The 19884-nt window shown below is 42.6% G+C and overlaps 1 protein-coding gene across 19 annotated transcripts in view; it reads left to right on the forward strand.

Moving 5' to 3' along the window:
* Nucleotides 1–14733, forward strand: part of trpm3 (transient receptor potential cation channel, subfamily M, member 3) — a 102538-nt gene extending 87805 nt beyond the window's left edge. For 10 of the 19 annotated variants that reach the window (XM_042100893.1, XM_042100898.1, XM_042100895.1 and 7 more), the window contains 9 exons: nt 481–621; nt 2406–2534; nt 3753–4004; nt 4279–4453; nt 5504–5599; nt 6994–7141; nt 9176–9369; nt 9890–10022; nt 10475–14733. In XM_042100893.1, the coding sequence (XP_041956827.1) occupies nt 481–621; nt 2406–2534; nt 3753–4004; nt 4279–4453; nt 5504–5599; nt 6994–7141; nt 9176–9369; nt 9890–10022; nt 10475–12005 (2799 nt within the window). In that variant the 3' untranslated portion in view covers nt 12006–14733. The remainder of the gene's footprint in view (nt 1–480; nt 622–2405; nt 2535–3752; nt 4005–4278; nt 4454–5503; nt 5600–6993; nt 7142–9175; nt 9370–9889; nt 10023–10474) is intronic. The other 9 variants (XM_042100903.1, XM_042100905.1, XM_042100908.1 and 6 more) reach the window with 1 other exon arrangement.
* The last annotated feature ends 5151 nt before the right edge of the window (nt 14734–19884 follow it).

Raw genomic sequence — 19884 nt, forward strand, 5'->3', positions numbered from 1 at the left:
AGATGGCTAAGTTTCGAAGTGGTGCAGGCACGGTTCCCCAGAGACAGCTGAAGTAGAAACCTGCGCTTCTAAATGGCAGCAAAGCATTGCAATACAATGATCCCATGATCCAAGAGAGTGCCATGGTGCTGTGATGTGTTACATTCATGGATTGTTCCCCTTCTCTTGGATGTAGCAGGTGTCTAATCACTACAACTGGCATCCACCTCTCTCTCTCTCTCTTTCTCACTCTCTCTCTCTCTCTCTCTTTCTCTCTCTCTCTTCCCTTCCCTACATTCTGTCTGTCAGAAACACAAATACACTCATCCAACCCAAATATTTCCCTCCACCTCACCAAAGACACGATCATGCAGACATGCCACATCAATCACGCTCATTGTTTGCAGCATCCACGTAACAGTATAATGCGCTTGCCTGTGGATGTTGCGGTCTGTGGGGATTGATTTCCTGTCTCCGTTGTGTACTTTGTTTCCTGAACAGGCCATGCTGGGGAAAGTGAGCTCCGAGGCGTCCAGGAAGAAGGACGTGGAGGAGGTGCAGAGTCGCTATCGCCTCATACCTCTGGGTCGCAAGATCTACGAGTTCTACAATGCCCCCATTGTTAAATTCTGGTTCCACACGGTGTGTGCCAGTCACCTGTTACAAACGTCCTGCTCCCTAAACCAATACGGTTAAAAAATGTATTTTCCAATTACGATAAACAATATGGAAAGCACAATCCTATAAACAGAGGCGGACAGAGTACACAGCTTCATTACTTGAGTAAAAGTACAGATACCCTTTGCTAAATGTTACTCAAGTACAAGTAAAAGTACAACAGTCAGATGTCTACTTAAGTAAAAGTACTGAAGTACTTGTTTTTAAAAGTACTTGAGAATCAAGAGTACAAGAGTAGTCTACATTTTCTAAATATTGCATTACTACTGCCACAGTGCTTACATTTATGTACAGAACCGTCCTACATGGAGTTATGAAAAATTTTAATGTTAATACCTTGGAGAATGTAAAAGGAATTGAAAGTAAAATCATTTTCATCTTTTTACCATGTTGCCAGGGATGGTCAGTATTTCTAATACATGTATTTAAAATACGTATTTCAAATACAAAATACTATTTTGTTATTGAAACACTTTATTGATCTTTAAGATTTATTGACACTTTATTGATCATTAACTTGTTCAGAAAATTGAAATAGTTGAAGTTGACTTTGGCGGAAAGCTGAAGGTGATTGCTGATAGCCTGTCCCAATCAGTGGCGCACAATCTAATCACGTTTGAGAGGGAAACAACAAATTAAGGGTTTCCGAGATTTTTCTTTTTTCCTTTTTTTTTAGAAGAAGTAACGGGTACTCACGGTTATGGATAGAAATGTAGTGGAGTAAAGTGTACAATATTTGCCTCTCAAATGTACTTGAGTAAAGTCATAAGTACTCCCCAAAAATGATACTCGAGTAAAGTACAGATCCCTCAAAATTGTACTCAAGTACTGTACTCAAGTAAATGTACTCCGTTACTGTCCGGCTCTGCCTATAAAGCCATTAAGTAATGTGTCAATACAATCCCTGCTGTATGACACCATAGATTTCTGTGTTTGTTTTTTAATCCTGCTGTTTGTTTTTTTTACAGTTTCAGGTTTATAAGCAGTAGAATCATATTTTTTAGGATGAGCAGGAAATGTTAGTTTGTTAGTTTCACATTAGTTTGTTGGCCGCATACCCAATATATGAGCCTGAATTTCAAAAAATGCACTCCTACATCTGTGGAAAAACAAAAACATGACAGGCACAGCACCGTTGACTTCAGTTTAAAATGAAAGTTATCATTTGAAGTGCACAAACAAACTACTAATCTCATAAAGCATAAGCTGCTGCAGAGGCCCTGGAGAGTTTGAGAGGGGGGAGTTTTTTCACCCTGTCAACACGAAAACGTATGCAAACGCAGCGAACTGGGGCCCTCCATTTAGCAAACAAAATAAGCGGAATGGTTTGATTGCACTCTTATCATGCACTCAGCCGAAAGTGAGGTGAGTGTTCCGCACTGGGTGTTTTATTTCGAGCCCTTATCGCTTTTTATCAGTCTCATGAATATGAGAACATAGTGTACTGCAGCCGATAGCAGAAAATGAGCAACCCCTTTTCAGTTTTAGAGTGCAAGCTTTCAAAGCGGCTCTCAAGAGCGATCTTGTGATAAATCTTTTTTATATACGCTGTCTAATTTAATTTATTGCTATCAGACATTGTGGTTGCAGAATGTTCAAGCATATCTCAGTGCAGTCCTTCACATTCTTGTTCTAAACACAAGTTTGACTCCTGTGAATTAAGAGGCACTCCAGAGTGGCGTCGCTCAAAATGATTGACAATGAATTCTCCACCTAGCCGTGAACACTCTCTGTGTCCATCTGCGCAGCTGGCCTACGTCGGATACCTGATGCTGTTCAACTACATCGTGCTGGTCAAGATGGACCTGTCGCCATCTCCACAGGAGTGGATAGTCATCGCCTACATCTTCACCAACGGCATCGAGAAGATGAGAGAGGTGGGGAAGAGACTGTGCAGTGCAGTGCAGTGCAGTGTGCAAAAGTGCTCACACGAAGAAATACAGAAATGTGTTTCCTGGGGGGTCGCATACTGCATGTGTACAGTCCAACAGCTGTTCATGTAGACAGGCTTAGGTGGCACATCAAAGTAGAGTACTGCTGCCCTCTGCTGGTTTTGAATCAATGATGACTGGAGAACTATTATGCAGTACTCCAGATTCAGCAACAAAGTGCACCAGTCACTATAGAAGACAAAGATTCCTCAGAATCTGAACTGAACTGGAGATGTATTTATCTTTGACCACACTAAGGCATGATTGCAGTAAGTGCAGTTCTTTATGGGGAGAACACCTTCAGTGCAGCTTGATGCTGTTTGGGGAAATATAAGAAAATATTGATAAAATTGAATATCGCAATATTTTATTTGCCATGTATCGTGATGCGTATTGTATTGCCAGATTCTTGCCAATACACAGCCTTAATGTATATAAAGTACAATGCACTACACACATAAAGAACACTACACTACATAAAGAACACTCCACACATAAAGAACACTCCACACATAAAGAACACTCCACACATAAAGAGCACTGCACACATAAAGAACATTACAATACATAAAGAACACTCCACACCTCCAACAAGAACACTCCACATAAAGAACACTCCACACATAAAGAACACTACACTAGCAGCTACATAAAGAACACTCCACGCATAAAGAACACTACACTACATAAAGAACACTCCACGCATAAAGAACACTCCACACATAAAGAACACTACACTACATAAAGAACACTCCATACATAAAGAACATTACACTACATAAAGAAAACTCCACACATAAAGAACATTACACTACATTAAGAACACTCCATACATAAATAACATTACACTACATAAAGCACACTCCACACATAAAAAACACTACACTACACTACATAAAGAACACTCCACACATAAAGAACACTCCACGCATAAAGAACACTCCACACATAAAGCACACTACACCACATAAAGAACACTACACTACATAATCTACAGAAGAGGAAAAAGGAAACAGCTTTATTGCCCTTACAGCCCAATGAGCATCTTCAGTCAAGAGTATCTGCTAAATGATATGAACTAATGTAAGTAGAGAGGAATACGAATTGTGAAGATGAATGTATTTATGTCTGTCCCATCTGACTTTGGGTCTGTCTATCGGTCAGATTTTGATGTCGGAGCCGGGAAAACTGCTGCAGAAGGTGAAGGTGTGGCTGCAGGAGTACTGGAACATCACAGACCTCATGGCTATCCTTATCTTCTCCATCGGCATGGTGCTCCGGCTACAGGACCCGCCCCTCATGAGCTACGGCCGCGTCATCTACTGCGTCAACATCATCTACTGGTACATACGCCTGCTTGACATCTTCGGCGTCAACAAATACCTGGGGCCGTACGTCATGATGATCGGCAAGATGGTGAGACGCTAACCTTAGCTGGCTTCAGTCAATGTTTTTTCAGTTGCCTGCACAATCATATTCATGTTTAAGACCAAATCGTTATACAGTTTTCTTTTCAAACATACTGTAGTCCTGTATTAGTTTAGTTACAAATATCCAGTGAGATTTGGGCATGGATAATACTCTAGATCACTCTAGATAGATATTACTCTAGATTAGTCTAGTCATTCACTGTATCTCATTCTGTCCACCTTGTGCCTCTTTCCCCCATTACCATTGGTTCCTGTTCCAGATGATTGACATGATGTACTTTGTGATCATCATGCTGGTGGTGCTGATGAGCTTTGGAGTGGCCAGACAGGCCATTCTGAACCCAAACGAGGATCCGTCATGGATGCTGGCCCGCAACATCTTCTTCATGCCCTACTGGATGATCTACGGGGAGGTGTTTGCTGACCAGATCGACCGTAAGAGCATCACTTCACCTGCTGGACCACACTGGCAGCGCTGGAGAGATATGGTTGTACTGTAGACATACTGTATGGTTGACTCTAGCAGAGCTCAAGGTAGTGGGCTGATTATGCTGCGTGTTTCTCCCATCACACAATGTTCCTGAACATTTAGAACAGGTTGCTCGGGTTACGATAAACTCTTTCTACTCGCGCAGTCATCCCCAGAGCTGGCTAGTACCACCTCTCCTTTGCTCCTACTTCTTTACCGCTCTATGTGTCATAGTTTGGATCAAGGTGTGAAACGGTTTATTTTTCCCCTTGCATCTCTAGTGTGTGTGTGTGTGTGTGTGTGTGTGTGTTTCTTTCTCAAAGACCCTAGTGGGTATATCTGTCCATTTTGAGGAGGCGGTCTGTGTATAGCCCAGAGGTCAAAGTACCAGAGATACTAAAGAAGACGACTCTGTGAATCATCATTGCTCTGAGTCTTATGAGTTACTTTATGTACTATGTGGCTGAGACCTTGAGCTATTGCATCCAAAAACCTACCATCAGTATTACACACATTTTCTCAGTTCTCGGGCTGCTGTTTATACTAGATTTTTTTTTAATTATTAGCCATGTCCACTTTTTTGTGGCCAGTTTTTTTTAATGAAGGTACAGTAGCTAGTGCTTATATAGCTCATTGCTTTTGTCACCAGGATGAGTTTAAAAGGTGTATGTCATGCATGCACACCAACTCCATAAAGTTGCTAAACGGCCTAAGACCATCTCCGGTATCAATCAAAATGGCATAATGAAGTGCGTAAACCGCCATTTAATCCTTATACTGCAGTCACGTATGAGCATACTGTCACTTGATTTAGTGTGTACAGTATGTGTTTGTGATCTGCATGTGTGTGTGTGTGTGTGTGTGTGTGTGTGTGTGTGTGTGTGTGTGTGTGTGCGTGCGTGCGTGCGTGTGTGTATGCATGCGTGCGTGCGTGTGTGTGTGTGTGTGTGTGTGTGTGCGAGATGGATGGCCCAAAGACAAGAGAGCTGAAATAACACTGTGATTCTTTGTTTCAGATTCATTGCATAGTAGGAAGCTACAGCACAGGCTGAAAGACAAACTCTGGCTGGTCGAAAATTACTTTCGAACTCATGGAACCTGGCGTCACAATGGTCCATCTCATATATACACAATATATACATATATATATTTATATATACATATAAGACTCTAGCCAATAAAAAAGACACAAGCTGAATGAATAATTAACTAAAGAGTTCCCACCAGCACCATCCCAGTCTCACTCAAGTCATGCTCATGAATCCGAGCTTTACATCCCCCTGCCACCCACCCCGTGCCCATGCCTCGTGCCTGAGTAGAGAATCTATGAGTGACCGACTCTCACACATCCTCTCTCTCTCCCCGAGGAGCCGAGTGCGCACATGACGAGGACTCTATGCATGTGTCTGTAGACCAGTCATGTTTATTCAAGCAGAGAGCCCATGTCATGGAAGCTCTGCTGCACACCCCCCCGAACCCCCGCCTGCACCACCCCACACTACAACCCCCCCCCCCCCTCATTACCGCCATCGCCACTCTCACTGGCACCCCGGAATGGCACAGCAACATCAAAACATCTCCCGCCCATTACTCAGCCGACTGTAAACAAGATTTGAAACAAAGCAAACAAACAAATAGCCAAACACACACGCGCACACACTGTGTGTGTGTTTGTGTGTTTACAATCACATAAACACCAACATCCCTGATGTTCCATCAGAGGTGCTGTGAGCGCACACATGCACGACCCAAGACACTCCATCTCCTCATCCACTCCAATGTTTTTTCACGTGGTTCAGTTGTCAGAGTTTTCGAACAGATTTACTAACAGATTTACTAACAGATTTACTAAGGGAAATTAAGGCAATTCAGGCAAAAATTGTGGAATCCAAATAATAATAACAATAACGCTAATAATGTGAATTGATTTCGTAAAAATGCCAGTTCAGATATTTCAGTTCTCTTCCTTTGGGCTTCCGGGTGTGATGTGTTTCTCTGAAAATTATGAATGGGCCATATTCCTGAATAAAACTCAAACTCAATTTTACCCAATGTCCTCTCCTACAGCAACTGAACCATCCCAAATGGAAAAAACGTGTTATGAACCAGTGCATTCGAAACTATTGCACAACCATCCTCTGCAAGACAACAGCACACATGAGTGGCAATATATTTTAAACATTTAGGACATGTTTAAATATATTGGGTATGCAAGCAACCGACATGAATGAATATATTTTTTATATATTTTGGAATGCATTTCAGCACACATAAGCTCTCCATTATAGCACTTAACCCTTACTGCCTTATTTGTGTGTGCATGGTGTGTAAGTGGGTGTGTGGGCCTTGGTGTGTGTGTGCGTGTGCGTGCGTGCGTGTGTGTGTGTGTGTGTGTGAGAGAGAGAAAGAGAGAGAGGGAGAGAGAGAGTGAGAGAGAGAGAATGAGGGTGTGCATATGTACTATTAAACTCAAGGCCTCACTGTTTTCTCTACTCTGTTACTCCAGCTCCATGTGGACAGAATGTCACCACAGACGATGGGATCATTGTGCACCCACCCTGTAAGACTGGGGCCTGGATCGTGCCAGCCATCATGGCCTGCTACCTGCTCGTGGCCAACATCTTGCTGGTCAACCTGCTCATAGCTGTGTTCAAGTAGGCCATTTATCTCAAATAATTTGATTTCAGCTGTATTTTTATGAAAGTTTCATTAGAGGGGATTGGACTGAGAAAATTCTTGCATTTTGGTAAACATCTACAGTACCCTCCAGAATTATTGGCACCCCTGGTAAAGTTGACTAAAAACAGTTATAAAAAAGATTTTTTTGGTAATTTATTGTAATCTTACAATGAAAACAATGAGGAAAAATCCAACCTTGAAGGGAAGCAAATGTATTCTGAGAAAAGGGAAAATCTACAGAAGCGCATTGCATTCACATAATAATGAGAAAAAAAATCACATTATCTCATAATTATGAGATCGGAGATCCTGATCTGAAATTAGAGGTCAGATAAACGCAGAAACGCAGATAAAAGCAGTCAGATAAACGCAGACTCTGGATGGCACATTGTTATCAAACATTTAATTTAAGTGCATCACATTAGGAAATGTATCATAGTTATAGACAGGCTGATTAACACAATAAATTAATTGAGTGGGGCCCCCCCAGATTTTGATTTCTAGTGGAACTAGCAGTGCCCTGGCCAGAACTAAGAGGGCCGGGAACTACCGCAAGCTATTTGAACCCCGAGTCCAGCTGCGGCTACTGCAGCGCCTAACAACGGCTATGGCGCAGTGTGGTCGTATGGCTACACGCCTACTCCACCAGTAATCCAAAGATCATTGCTGGCCATTTCATTCATGAAATACAACCATGAAAAACACCTGCATTTGCTCCATTACACAATTCTCAGTGCCCAGATCTGACCTGATACGTGATGGTCTACCAGGTAGACTCTACCGCATCAATAAAATAGCCAGCGATGACCGTATTGGTCTTATTGCACCTGTAAGAAGAGCTCAAATTCCAGCAAGTCAGTCTGGGCTTTCCACCTGAACAACCCCGACAACTTTGAGTTGCCTTCGTAGTGTTGACAGGCTCATTTTAATACCATCCATCCAAAGACATTAATATCTCCCAGTCCCTCATTCCAAGTAGGAATGAGGCAGATCAAGTGTGAAGCATCCATCATTGTCCACTATCTTGTGGTGCTTGCTTTTACTAAAAGGCTGTTTGATATCTGTATCTCATAATTACAAGATCTTTTCTCATAATTGTGAGATTCTTATCTCGTAATTATGAGATCTTTTCAACCAAGTACCTAGTTTTTATAGCCAATCCCTGTCTCACACCTTCCTTTTATTTACATTTAGTGTATTCTCTTGTCTTTCCCATATAGGAAAATGACTAGGGGATATAGCCTCTGTGTCACTTTATTTTCATACCTTAGTGAAAAAGAAAGTCATGAACTACTTCTGAATGTTCACAGACACTCTCATTAACTTAAAGACATACATGTAAATAGGAAAAAAAATTTGTTACATTTTGTATATGAGATTTTCTAGGGGTGCAAATAATTGTGGGCGGCGTGTTTTTTATGAGATTACAATAAATCACCAAAAGATTATTTTTATACCTGTTTTTACCTGAAATGTAGGCTCATCGGGACTATGCTATGGGCAGTCGTGGCCCACTGGTTAGCACTCTGGACTTGTAACCAGAGGGTTGCCGGTTCGAGCCCCGACCAGTGGGCCGCGGCTGAAGTGCCCTTGAGCAAGGCACCTAACCCCTCCCTGCTCCCCGAGCGCCGCCGTTGAAGCAGGCAGCTCACTGCGCCGGGAATAGTGTGCTTCACCTCACTGTGTGTTCACTGTGTGCTGTTTGTGTTTCACTAATTCACCGATTGGGTTAAATGCAGAGACCAAATTTCCCTCACAAAAAAGTATATATACTTCACTGCTCAGTCTTGGTATTCTTTTCTAAAGACCAACAGCAAAAAAGGCATAAGGCCTTATGATTTTTTTTAAAAATCACTGTTCAGTGAAATAAATGTTTTGTGTGTCATTTAAATTTTAGTTGGTGCATATGGTCTCGTAGCACAACTGTGAACTTAGCACTTTGATTTCTTTTACCATTTTTAAGTTGGCTACCGTAATAATTCCTCCCATAACACTGTTTGTCATCATAGCAATACGTTCTTCGAAGTGAAGTCCATCTCCAATCAGGTGTGGAAGTTCCAACGCTACCAGCTCATCATGACCTTCCATGAGCGGCCTGTGCTCCCGCCCCCCCTCATCATCTTCAGCCACTTCACCATGGTCCTCAAGCACCTGTGCTGCCGCTGGCGCAAACGCGATGATGACGAGCGGGACTATGGCCTCAGTGAGTCATCTGTTACCCGCTGTTCCTGCGCTGGACTAGCTTCTTTTTGCTCTTGTCCGTCAGACAGAGTCTAACAGGAATACCCCCCTCCACCACCTCCACCATGTCTACTTAGTTTGGAGTCAAAATGCCTCATTTGAAGTTCAAAATCAAAATACTTTATTTGAATAAAGCAAATGGAATCTGATTCTTCACAAATCTGCATAGAACCATATTAATTCAAGGACATGACTCCACTAGATGAATGCTTCTCTGTAGTTGCATTCCTGGCTCACGTGGTCTGGCTTGGGGGTGGGGTGGGGGGGTTCCAATTACCCCTTGTTGGCTATACCCAGAACTGCCTCAGCTTCTTTTGTCCGGTTTGATGATGAAAAGCAACATGCAGCCGCACTGTGTATGACTGTAAACAATGGCCATAATTTCATAGCTGCTCAGCATGTCCAAGATACAGACAGGTGCTTCTGTTTTCCAGAATCATTTCAAGCGTTCTGAGTGTTTTTCTTTATCTCCAAAACCACAGAGCTCTTTATCACAGAGGACGAACTGAAAAATTTGCATGACTTTGAGGAGCAGTGCATTGAGGAGTACTTCCGGGAGAAAGACGACCGCTTCAACTCCTCCAACGACGAGAGGATCCGGGTAACGTCAGAAAGGTCGGGCACACAGCAAGACAACACATCAAGCACATGCTAATTCTTATCCCCAAACACACCCAAGTTTAAAATCCCCCCTATTTTGCAGGCGCTGGGTACTCTAGGTAATACTAATAACAATTAATAAAATTACCTTTTCTTCTGATCCCATTCCTGTCCCATTCCCTAACTGTAAGAGGATAGAAGAGTTTACTTGTCTGTGCTTTCCCATTATTTTCACTAGTGCATTCTAGCTGACCAGAGGTTGGCAATTTCCACGTCAGTATATACACTGATTCAATGCTCATACATACCAGGCCAGCATGAACTCAGCTTATATGTTACATAATACATGTTCATATATCATACATTATTTTCTTTCTTCATACCACTCCTGTAATTAAACTGCCTTGGTCAGCACATCGGCCTACAATCGGTGACTGTATTCTCAATATCAATTTGTTCCTGCTCAGGGTGGAGAATATGGCCATGCGTCTGGAGGAGGTGAACGAGCGGGAGCACTTCATGAAGGCGTCCCTGCAGACCGTGGACATCCGCCTGGCCCAGATGGAGGAGATGATCGGCCGCATCGCCCTGACCCTGGAGCGGGTGACGGGCCTGGACCGGGCCGAGGCCAACAAGGTGCGCTCGCGGACGTCTTCCGACTGCACCGACGCCAACTACATCCTGCGCCAGAGCAGCTTCAACAGCCAGGAGGGCACCTCGTACCGCCTTCCCGAGTCACTGGAGCATGGCGGCGAGGAGTCCATCTCGCCAACCTCCCCCACGAGCCTGGCCCCGCGCGCCCGCAGCCACTCGTTCTACGTGGGCGGCGCCAGGGTTGGTGGCGCGGCCGAGAGGGTGGAGAGCTTCTTCAAGGAGCGCTCGCTGAGCCTCCACCGGGCCAACAGCTCCCAGTCGATGGCCTCGGGCACCAACTCCAACTCCAAGCCCATTCCCATCAACACGCTGTCCGTGACGCAGCACCACCGTCCATCGTCCTGCATCGACATATACGTGTCGGCGTCAGAGGAGGCTGCCCCTTCCGAGAGCTTCCTGGAGCCCATCAGGATGGTGCCCCCCCTGGCCCGGGAGTCATCGCTCCACTCCGAGATCATGGAGGCGGTCCTCTCTGGGGGACGGGACTACAGCGGGAGGTCTGGGGTTGGCGACCGACAGTCGGACGCCACCGCCATGTACGAGGACAGCGCAGCGGCAGACCTCTCCCTGTGCTCGGGCCAGCTGCTCCCCGACAGCCTGCCGCCCTGGGACCTGGACCCGTCGCCACCGCCCTCAGCGGGTCTACTAGAGCGCTCCAAGAGTAGCCGCTACCTGTCGGCCACTGGCGGGCTGTTCCCGGACGACCCCCCGCTGGTCAAGTCCCACAGCATGATGTTCTCATCGCGCCCGTACTACGGCGGCCTGAACATGCCAGTCAAAGCGGCCGAGTACACCAGCATCACGGACTGCATCGACACGCGCTGTGTCTCCACCGCCTTCCCAATGCCCGAGCGCTCTGAATCCCCGGGGGGATCGTTCACCTTCGACAAGCCCCAGGACGTGAGCTCCACGCACCCGGAGCGCGAGGCCGAGCTCAGCCACGCCGAGTCGGACCCCGAGGACCCGGGAGAGGTACTGGCCGAGTCCAGCCGAGCCTCTGTGAGGGCCGGCGGGGGTGGGGGAGGAGGGGCGGACCTTGGCATGGGTCTCGGGCCCTACTGCTCCCCGCTCTCCCGGCTCGAGAGAGCCAACAGCTGCTCCTCATCCGAGGACTCCCACTCCGCCAGCGCCTACGCTCGCAAGAGCTTCTCCATCAGCGAGAGGATGGAGCGGGGCCATGGTGCCGCCACCTCCTCCTCCTCCACCGCCTCCTCTTCCAGGAACCCCTTCCAAAGGAGCAAGTCGGGGGCTCGACCAGAGGGTAAAACTGACAGCTTGTCTATGAGAAAGCTGGCCAAGCCAGCTGCCTTCCGGAGCTTCGATAACAGGCACAACTTCACATGATGGTGGTGGGCTCCAAGCAGATGTGGGCCCAAAGGAGACGCGGGAGGCAGACTGGATGGAAACGGTCCTCTACCTCATGTGATTTCTAAGTTGGCCCCTTCCATTGCATGCTTTGGCAAAGATTAATTCTCTCTCAGAATGCATGGAGTTCTTCCATGCTGTGGACACAGTGGTAATGAAACCTACATCTATAAGGAAACCTAAACAAACCAAGCATCATAAACACTATTTTAATGATTTCTGTTCTGTATTTGATTTGGAAGGCACGGTAAGGAAACCAAGAAGACTAATATCCCCCCTGACATCTGTGTGCATAGAGATTACACTGAAGCTGTCCCAATCTGTATATAAATTGTGGATCACTCCATAGAATAGCCCACTTTTATGGTTTGTTCGTTTGCTACCCAAGTTGTGGAGGGGGTCATTTAAACTAGCCAAACAACCACAAAAAAGGGAAATAATGACATAACGCTCCTGCTGACCGTGTCAGAGGAGATTTCTGTTGATGTCCTGTTGATTCCTGCTGAAGCCCTCTAAAATGCAGCTGTGTTACGATAACAAACCATGCATCAGACTCCCACATCTGTCATCTGGCAATGATGAATGTAGTTAAATTGTGGGTTTCCTTTCAAATGTTCTTAACAGAACAGGTTAAACCACAAAAGGACACTGTCCTAATACTATCAAGTTGTTGTCATAGGTTTTGTCCCTCATCATACGGACCAGCCCTGCACTGAGATCAGAAGCAGAAAGTTGTTGATTATGGAATTGTCAAGGCGCTTGTGTCTCTGCAATGGTCATTATCACCTCAAGAGGGCACCATTAAGCTTCAATGAGGCAGGATTTTAGTTGCAGATTTTTAAACTTATACCATACCAAACTAAGGTCATAGTATTACATTTCACATACACAAGTAATTTTTTAAAACCCAAGTTAAGTGCCGAACATGGAGGGTTCTGGTAGTAGTTTTTATTACTGTTTTTAGTTCATGGATACAGAGGCTCTGCAGTAATTTGTATGTAAACTCAACATATTGTAACACTTGCTATGCAAGATGTCAGAGATGGAAATTTGGATTACAGTATGCACTTTAGACCATGTTTTTTTCCTGGTATGCACATCTCAAACTTGAAGAATTTGAAGAAACATTGATCAGTAGTCCTAAAGAGATGATTCAATAAATTCCACAACACTAAGCTCTATCTGATGCATACCATTTTCTTTCTAATGTATAAATATGATTTAACAGGCCTCCCAAAAATAAATTTCTGATAATATTTTGAATATTATATTATTACTATATAATTGTTTGTGATAGCCTATTGTATAATACTAAATATAGGAAATATTTTACATTTATATAAATAATTTATATTTACTCAGTATTCATTTGAGATTCTTGCTCTATGTTTATTCTTAGTGTCCTTTATCTCCAAAACATCCTCATTGAGCCATTTCTCTCAATTTATGTTGAGAAATGTTGAGAAACTCATTCTTCTATCTTTTATCTATTTTTATCTTTTAATCAGTATTCTGGAATCAAGGAAAGGATGTGTTTAATAAATGAAAAGTTCTGGACACGTAAAATTCTATCCTAATTTTAATCGCAATTTACGTATTTCAGTGTTTATGTGTATGCATGTACACTAATCTGCTGAAATCAAGAAACCACATGAACCCAACCAAACAATATATATTCTGACCTTGTAAAAACTCTGAGCAATACAAAATGATGTGCACTACCAAGCTCTGGGGGTCTCCATTGAGTTAGTCAGTCTCTTGATTCTAACCACATGTAGTACTTGCCAGATGCTAGACTACTACTAGACTATGAATGCATCAAGAGGAATACTGAAGGAAGCTGCTATTAGCCAGTGCATATAATATCTTTGCTATCAACTGAATCATTTCTTTTGCCTTATCCACGTGCAATACTACAGAGAAAAACTAGGGAGAATTTCACCTTTTCACTTGTTCTCTTACAGTTTGTCACTCAATCTGAACTCCAGATATAATAAAGACGTCAACCTGTAGTTCTTGACTAAGCCATCATTGAGAATTCATTGAGAATTCACCAGCTTGCAGTAAAAGGTTTAATGCTGGATGTCCTAGGGGTGGCACAATGCTAATGGACACGCTTAAATGTGGGTATATTAGTTTGTGTCCGCAAAAAAATTGACAGAATCACAGGGGGGAAAGGCACACAACAAAAAGAAAGGAAATTTGTATCTTTCTGCTTATCCAATCACTGTGATCCTCCCCCCCCCCCCCAAGTGGGGGTTTTAATCACAGAGCTACACATCACTTAATCATTTGTGGGATGTGGAGTATATAGGATGAGATGCATGGTGTGGAAAAGCCTACCTTCTTTTAACTCATGGGCCAGTACTAAAGACAACTAATTCACTTTATTCCAGACAGCTATGGTTGTCTGATTTGTTACATTTCTTTATGATGTTTAGTTAAATCTGATGAAGGAACACAACACTGAATGTTTTTTTTTTTTTGGCATTTTATTTTGCCTTGTCTCACAGATTCAAGTTCATTTGGCTTATTAGAGTGGAGTGGATTTCCTTATATCCATTCTTAATGAGCATTATTTTATATGACTTGCTTGAGACCTGAACTTAGACTTGCCCAATGCTGATGGTCAGATGTACATGCCCTGTAAATGTAGTTGTGATTGTTGTAAGAGATACCAATATCAATAAATATATATAAGAATTTATGACAAGTCATTGTATGACAGACACATACCAATAAGGACAACCTACCTAGCATTGTGCCAAAAGGATACGAGGAAACTTTATGTACAGTATTTTCTTAATATTTTCCTATATTGTAGCATACAGGTTTGTGAATTAAATACCACCTATGTGAAAATGTTTTTTTTTCTATTTATTGGTGAGCACTTGTATGCTACTAAGGAGCCCAAGCACATGTTTTCTGCAATAATATTGTAGTTTTAACTGAAGGGCCTCGGTTCATGTAGTGTCCTTTGATGCATGCTGTTCTTCCTCAAAGGATGCAATCTGTTATCACCCAATGGAGCCTGGGGGGATGGGGTTAGGGGAGGGGGCAACCGAGGGGGATGTGGAAGGCGACTGTTGGAGTAGTAAGTATTTGGATGCAAATACAGTTCTACTTTCTTTAATATTCCTTAATGTGAATAGGATGTTTGGCATGTGTTACTAAATAAATTCATGATTCAGTGAATTCGACCAGTGCCCCTTACTGCCTTTCTGAGCTTCTTCCTACTGCCATCAAACGAGTATGGACAGCACAGCAAAGACAGCACAAATGTTTTGGCTTCAATTTCATGTCAGAGCAAGCAGACATACAGCAGACAACCATTTCAACCACCACCAATGTGTAGCACCCACCTGGGCGATGCACGCCAGCCATATTGTGCCAAAATCTTCACCACACACTAGCTGGATGTGGAGGGAGAGGGAAATCAGGCAATCACACTGAGGGATGGTTAGGTGGATGGAATGAGCCTCATTCATATTTACAGTTAATTCCACTATTGCACTCTATTACACTCACTAATGAAAGCATAATTTGACACACTATATCCCATTTCTGCTAATACATCTCCCTATATCCTATATAGACCTCAACAGTCCCGTCCCTCCTCCGAGAGAGCTAAGTTTCCGGAAGTAAGTAAGTTTCCCTTTCAGTTCTCCGATCGACATCTGGGAAAATCTGTATATAAAAACTTTTAGACCATGCCTTAGGCTAACCAGCTACGACGTGACTCATAATCATATAACATATAATTTCGAGTAAAAAACTAACAGAAAATCCAAAAAAAAGGCAAAGGTTCAAGACTGTGTACATATTTAAAATTAAAGTTAAAGAAGCCCTATGCAACAAATTTAACAAAAATTACCTTAATTATGCAGGTTGAGAGTTGTTCTGATGGTTCTACAACACTTTCTGGGTCATTTTGGTGGGTGCTTCGTCTCCCCCTATCGCTTCTCCGCGGAAAAAACGCATATGCAACTTTCTGGACCCTGTCCCGGTAAATCCGGATGTGACTCAGCGGAAGTATCCAATCGCGACTCGAAAATGTAGTCAGATTGTAGTTTCTAAGAAGACTGCAAAACGGACGCCTACTTGGCTTTGTTGCTGTTGAAATTGTAAGTAGCCTACCCTTGGGTGAACTTTATCTTTGTAATGTGGTCTCTTGAACAATGTGTTTGCTCGACCGTTTTATTGAGAGCCCTGTATGTGTTTAGCTTGGTTTCTTAATGGCTAGCTCGCTAGCTAGTGGGGGTTTAGCGTAGCAGTCACTTGCTACCGAAGCTGCAGGGGGAGCTATGTCGTGAAAAATGCAAGCCTAAATCCGGCGAAAACCTAGCCTGGCGGGCCACCCTATATCATTGAAATGTATAGTCTTGAATCGAACCATTCACCTCGCTTAATCCAAGGGGTGGGCAGAGAATTGTCTTTCAAACTGCCTAGGCATGCAATAGGCCAGCGCTACGACCATATCCGTAGGCTATCCGGTCGGCAAAACGGCAAATACATCCTTCTTCGAAAGGAATGACTTAAGTGCATTGTGCTGCTCAACTTTCAAAAAAAAAAAAAAGTCCAACTCCTCCAAAGTTGACGCCAACGCCGATTCAAACAACCGCTCTTCGTTCGCCATAGCCACCTTCCTTGTTGTTCACCGTAGGACTGTCATTATCCTGTTAAGCCCGCCTTAAGACTCTCTAACAAAATAGAGCGCTGTGATTGGATGACGTCCACGGTGTCAGCCAATAGAAATTCCTATGGTTTGATACTAGACGTACAGGCTGAGCAAATTAATTTGCCGCCGCTAGGGTGCGTCTAGATTTCTAGGCTAGCGAGAACCCAGAAACAGCAAAGTAGAGGACTGCACTCCCGCAGTAGACCCGCGGGTCCCGATGCAAAAGAGTGCAGTGCGGGACAACTTTTGAAAGCTCTTTGCGGGAGCAGGCAGGATGAGAGAGGTGCATTCGCGGGTGCGGGACAAACCGATGATTCACTGCACTCCCGCAAATTAAATATAAAATATTTAATATTAATCTGCAAAGTGACAATGCAATCCTAAAATCAATTTGAATAATTTGGGTTAAAAAATAGAATAAACATGGATTGAATTGCATTCCATTTTGCCATGGTACTTCAGTCTCAAAATTCAAATGGCAATTCATTTTGCATTTCAATTTTCAATATTCAGTTTAATAATTTAACTGTCAATTCGTTTTGCAATTTAATATTCAAAGTGCAATGTAGGATTGCATTTTTAAAACATATTTGGCAAAACTGACAATGCCAGCCTGAAAACAATTTGGATTATTTTGGGCAAAACGTTTTGCCATCGTTTTGAGGCATTTTATTCAAATGGAAAAGAAATAGTGCCCCCCGGGATTGCATTGCACTTTGCCACGCTCTTTGTGTTGCAAAATTCAAATGGCAATTCGATCTGTAATCTGTCAAGTCACTCGTCAAGGCGGGAACTAGGCTACGTCACTTCCGTGTTTACGTCTTACCCAGTTAGATTTTTAAGTATCTGTACTTTACTTGAGTATTAATATTTTTGGAAACTTGTGACTTTCACTCCACTACCTTTGAAAGACAAATACTGTACTTTTGATTCTGATTTGAAATATGAGCATGAAGTACTCTTTACTTTTAACCACATTTGAAGTGATTCTTTAAATGCAATAATGCGATAGACCATCTTGAAGTTTATTTTGTCTGTAGTTCAATTTGAAATTGGCTGTGGTAATGATGGTGACAACAGATTCTTCATCAGAACATCCTCCATGCAGCCTGAAAGAACCCAGACGAACCTGTTAGCAGTTGAGATTTGAGAAGTGGTCTGGTGTTAACCAGGCTATCCTCCATGATCATTGTGAAGTTGGAATGAAATTAGACAATCACCTGACATTCATCACACAGCTATATCTTTAGCTTACATTATTAAACAAAAAATAATCTGCTCATAATTTAATTATCTGGTTTTGTATTTGTATCTGTTAGATTTGTGAACAGAGAATGAATAATGATTTAAAGTGTATTATTGCAACTATTTGAACTGTTGGATGTGAGAAACTAGGACTCATGGGTTGTAGTCCTATCCTATTGCGTGCAGAGGGAATTTGAAAGACAATAGTTTTTCCCGCCCTTCGGATTGAGCACTGCCAATGGTGAGTTCCCAGACCTACATCTTGATGTGGGTCTGGCTCATAAGGCTATAGCTGAGTATAATTAAAAGAAGAAAGCAATAAACCGTAATCATATATTTATTCCTTGTTTTCACAAGGGATTTGAAACAGTGTACAAAGTGCATAGTGTTTTAGCCTAGTGCCTCTTAAAACATAATTCTTTTTAAAATTAATTGTTTTTATGAGTCCATTTAAAATATTAATTGTACAATTACAATTGTACAATTGAATGTTTTAGTAAAAAATATTGATATTTGGTTGCAGTTTATCAATAATGTATCAAAATCATAGGATATATTGTATTCAATTGTATTGTAGGATGTATTGTATTCAATCATAGGATAGTGTATCAAAATCATATTGTCCCACCTTAATGGTGTGATTCATCCGCCACCATTGCTTCATGTTGTATGGATCTGTACACAATTCCTGGAAGCTGAAAACATCCTAGTTTTTGACTGGCCTGCATACTCACCAGACATGTCACCTATTGTGATGGGATGCTTTGAATCAACGTGTATGCCTATGACAATGTTTACCAATTCCTGCCCATATCCAGCAACTTTGCACATGCCATTGAAGATAAATGGACCCATATTCCACAGGCCACATTCAATAACCTGGTCAACTCTATGTGAAGGAGATGTGTCGCACTGTGTGTGGCAAATAGTGTTCATACCATATTGACTGGTTTTGCCCACCACTGGTTTTGTTGAGTGCATTTATGAAGAATGGACTAAATAGCTATGTTGTTTTTTAGATTTTAGAGGACACATGCAACTTTTTTAGCAATGTTGCCTGGCAAATGACCAGTTCCTAGTGTTCTGATAGATGATTGGAGAAGTTTCCTCTCCTACAAATGATTACAGTTCTCTAGATAAAGGTGTGTGGCACAGTATCATTAGGAAAGTGGCCAAAAAACATTGCTCAGCAACATCTAGCTCACTTAATACTCATAATCAGCTTGATGCTGATGCAGCAAGTTGCATAACAGCAAAACATAATATATTAGTGTGACACCATATAATTTATCTTGTATGACATTTTAATCTATTCTTCTGAGTAGAAAACTCTAATCCATAAAAACGTATAGGCTTTAATTACACTTTATTTCTATTGTCAAACGACCTTAACCCTTAAAGGAGTACCGTCACACTGGTGTGACGGGAATGTTGAGAAATGAACGTTCTAAAGAATATCTGGGTTCATTGAATTCAACATAGAATTTTAGAACCTTCAATTGTTGCCGAACTTAGAATGTTCAAAAACCTACACCTTTAAGGGTTAAAGCTGTAACTATTTAGCTATATAAGATATAAAATAGACTATAATACATTTGAAATGTTACCATGTAACATACTTTCTAAAGGTTACAGATTCCCACTTTGACAACAAGGCATTAGCCTACGGCTCACTATGAGCAAAGGTGTCAGAAGGCAGGCACACTCATCTTCGGGGAACATTTTGTTCCTCAAAATAACACGTGGGAAGGGAAGGGCTGACTTAACACATCAACAACTAAGTGACCTCAAGTTGATGTTATTGTAGCCTACTTTTGGCAGGCTCTACATTTCTATTTGTTTGACTGTTTCTTTTACTGAACAGATGTACATAAATGCAAAGCAGAACAATGTTGGCATGTCTGGACAGCTAACTTCTTACCAAAACAGCTAGGC

This window comes from Alosa sapidissima, chromosome 8, assembly GCF_018492685.1.
Source record: "Alosa sapidissima isolate fAloSap1 chromosome 8, fAloSap1.pri, whole genome shotgun sequence".
Classification (NCBI taxonomy): Eukaryota; Metazoa; Chordata; class Actinopteri; order Clupeiformes; family Clupeidae; genus Alosa; species Alosa sapidissima.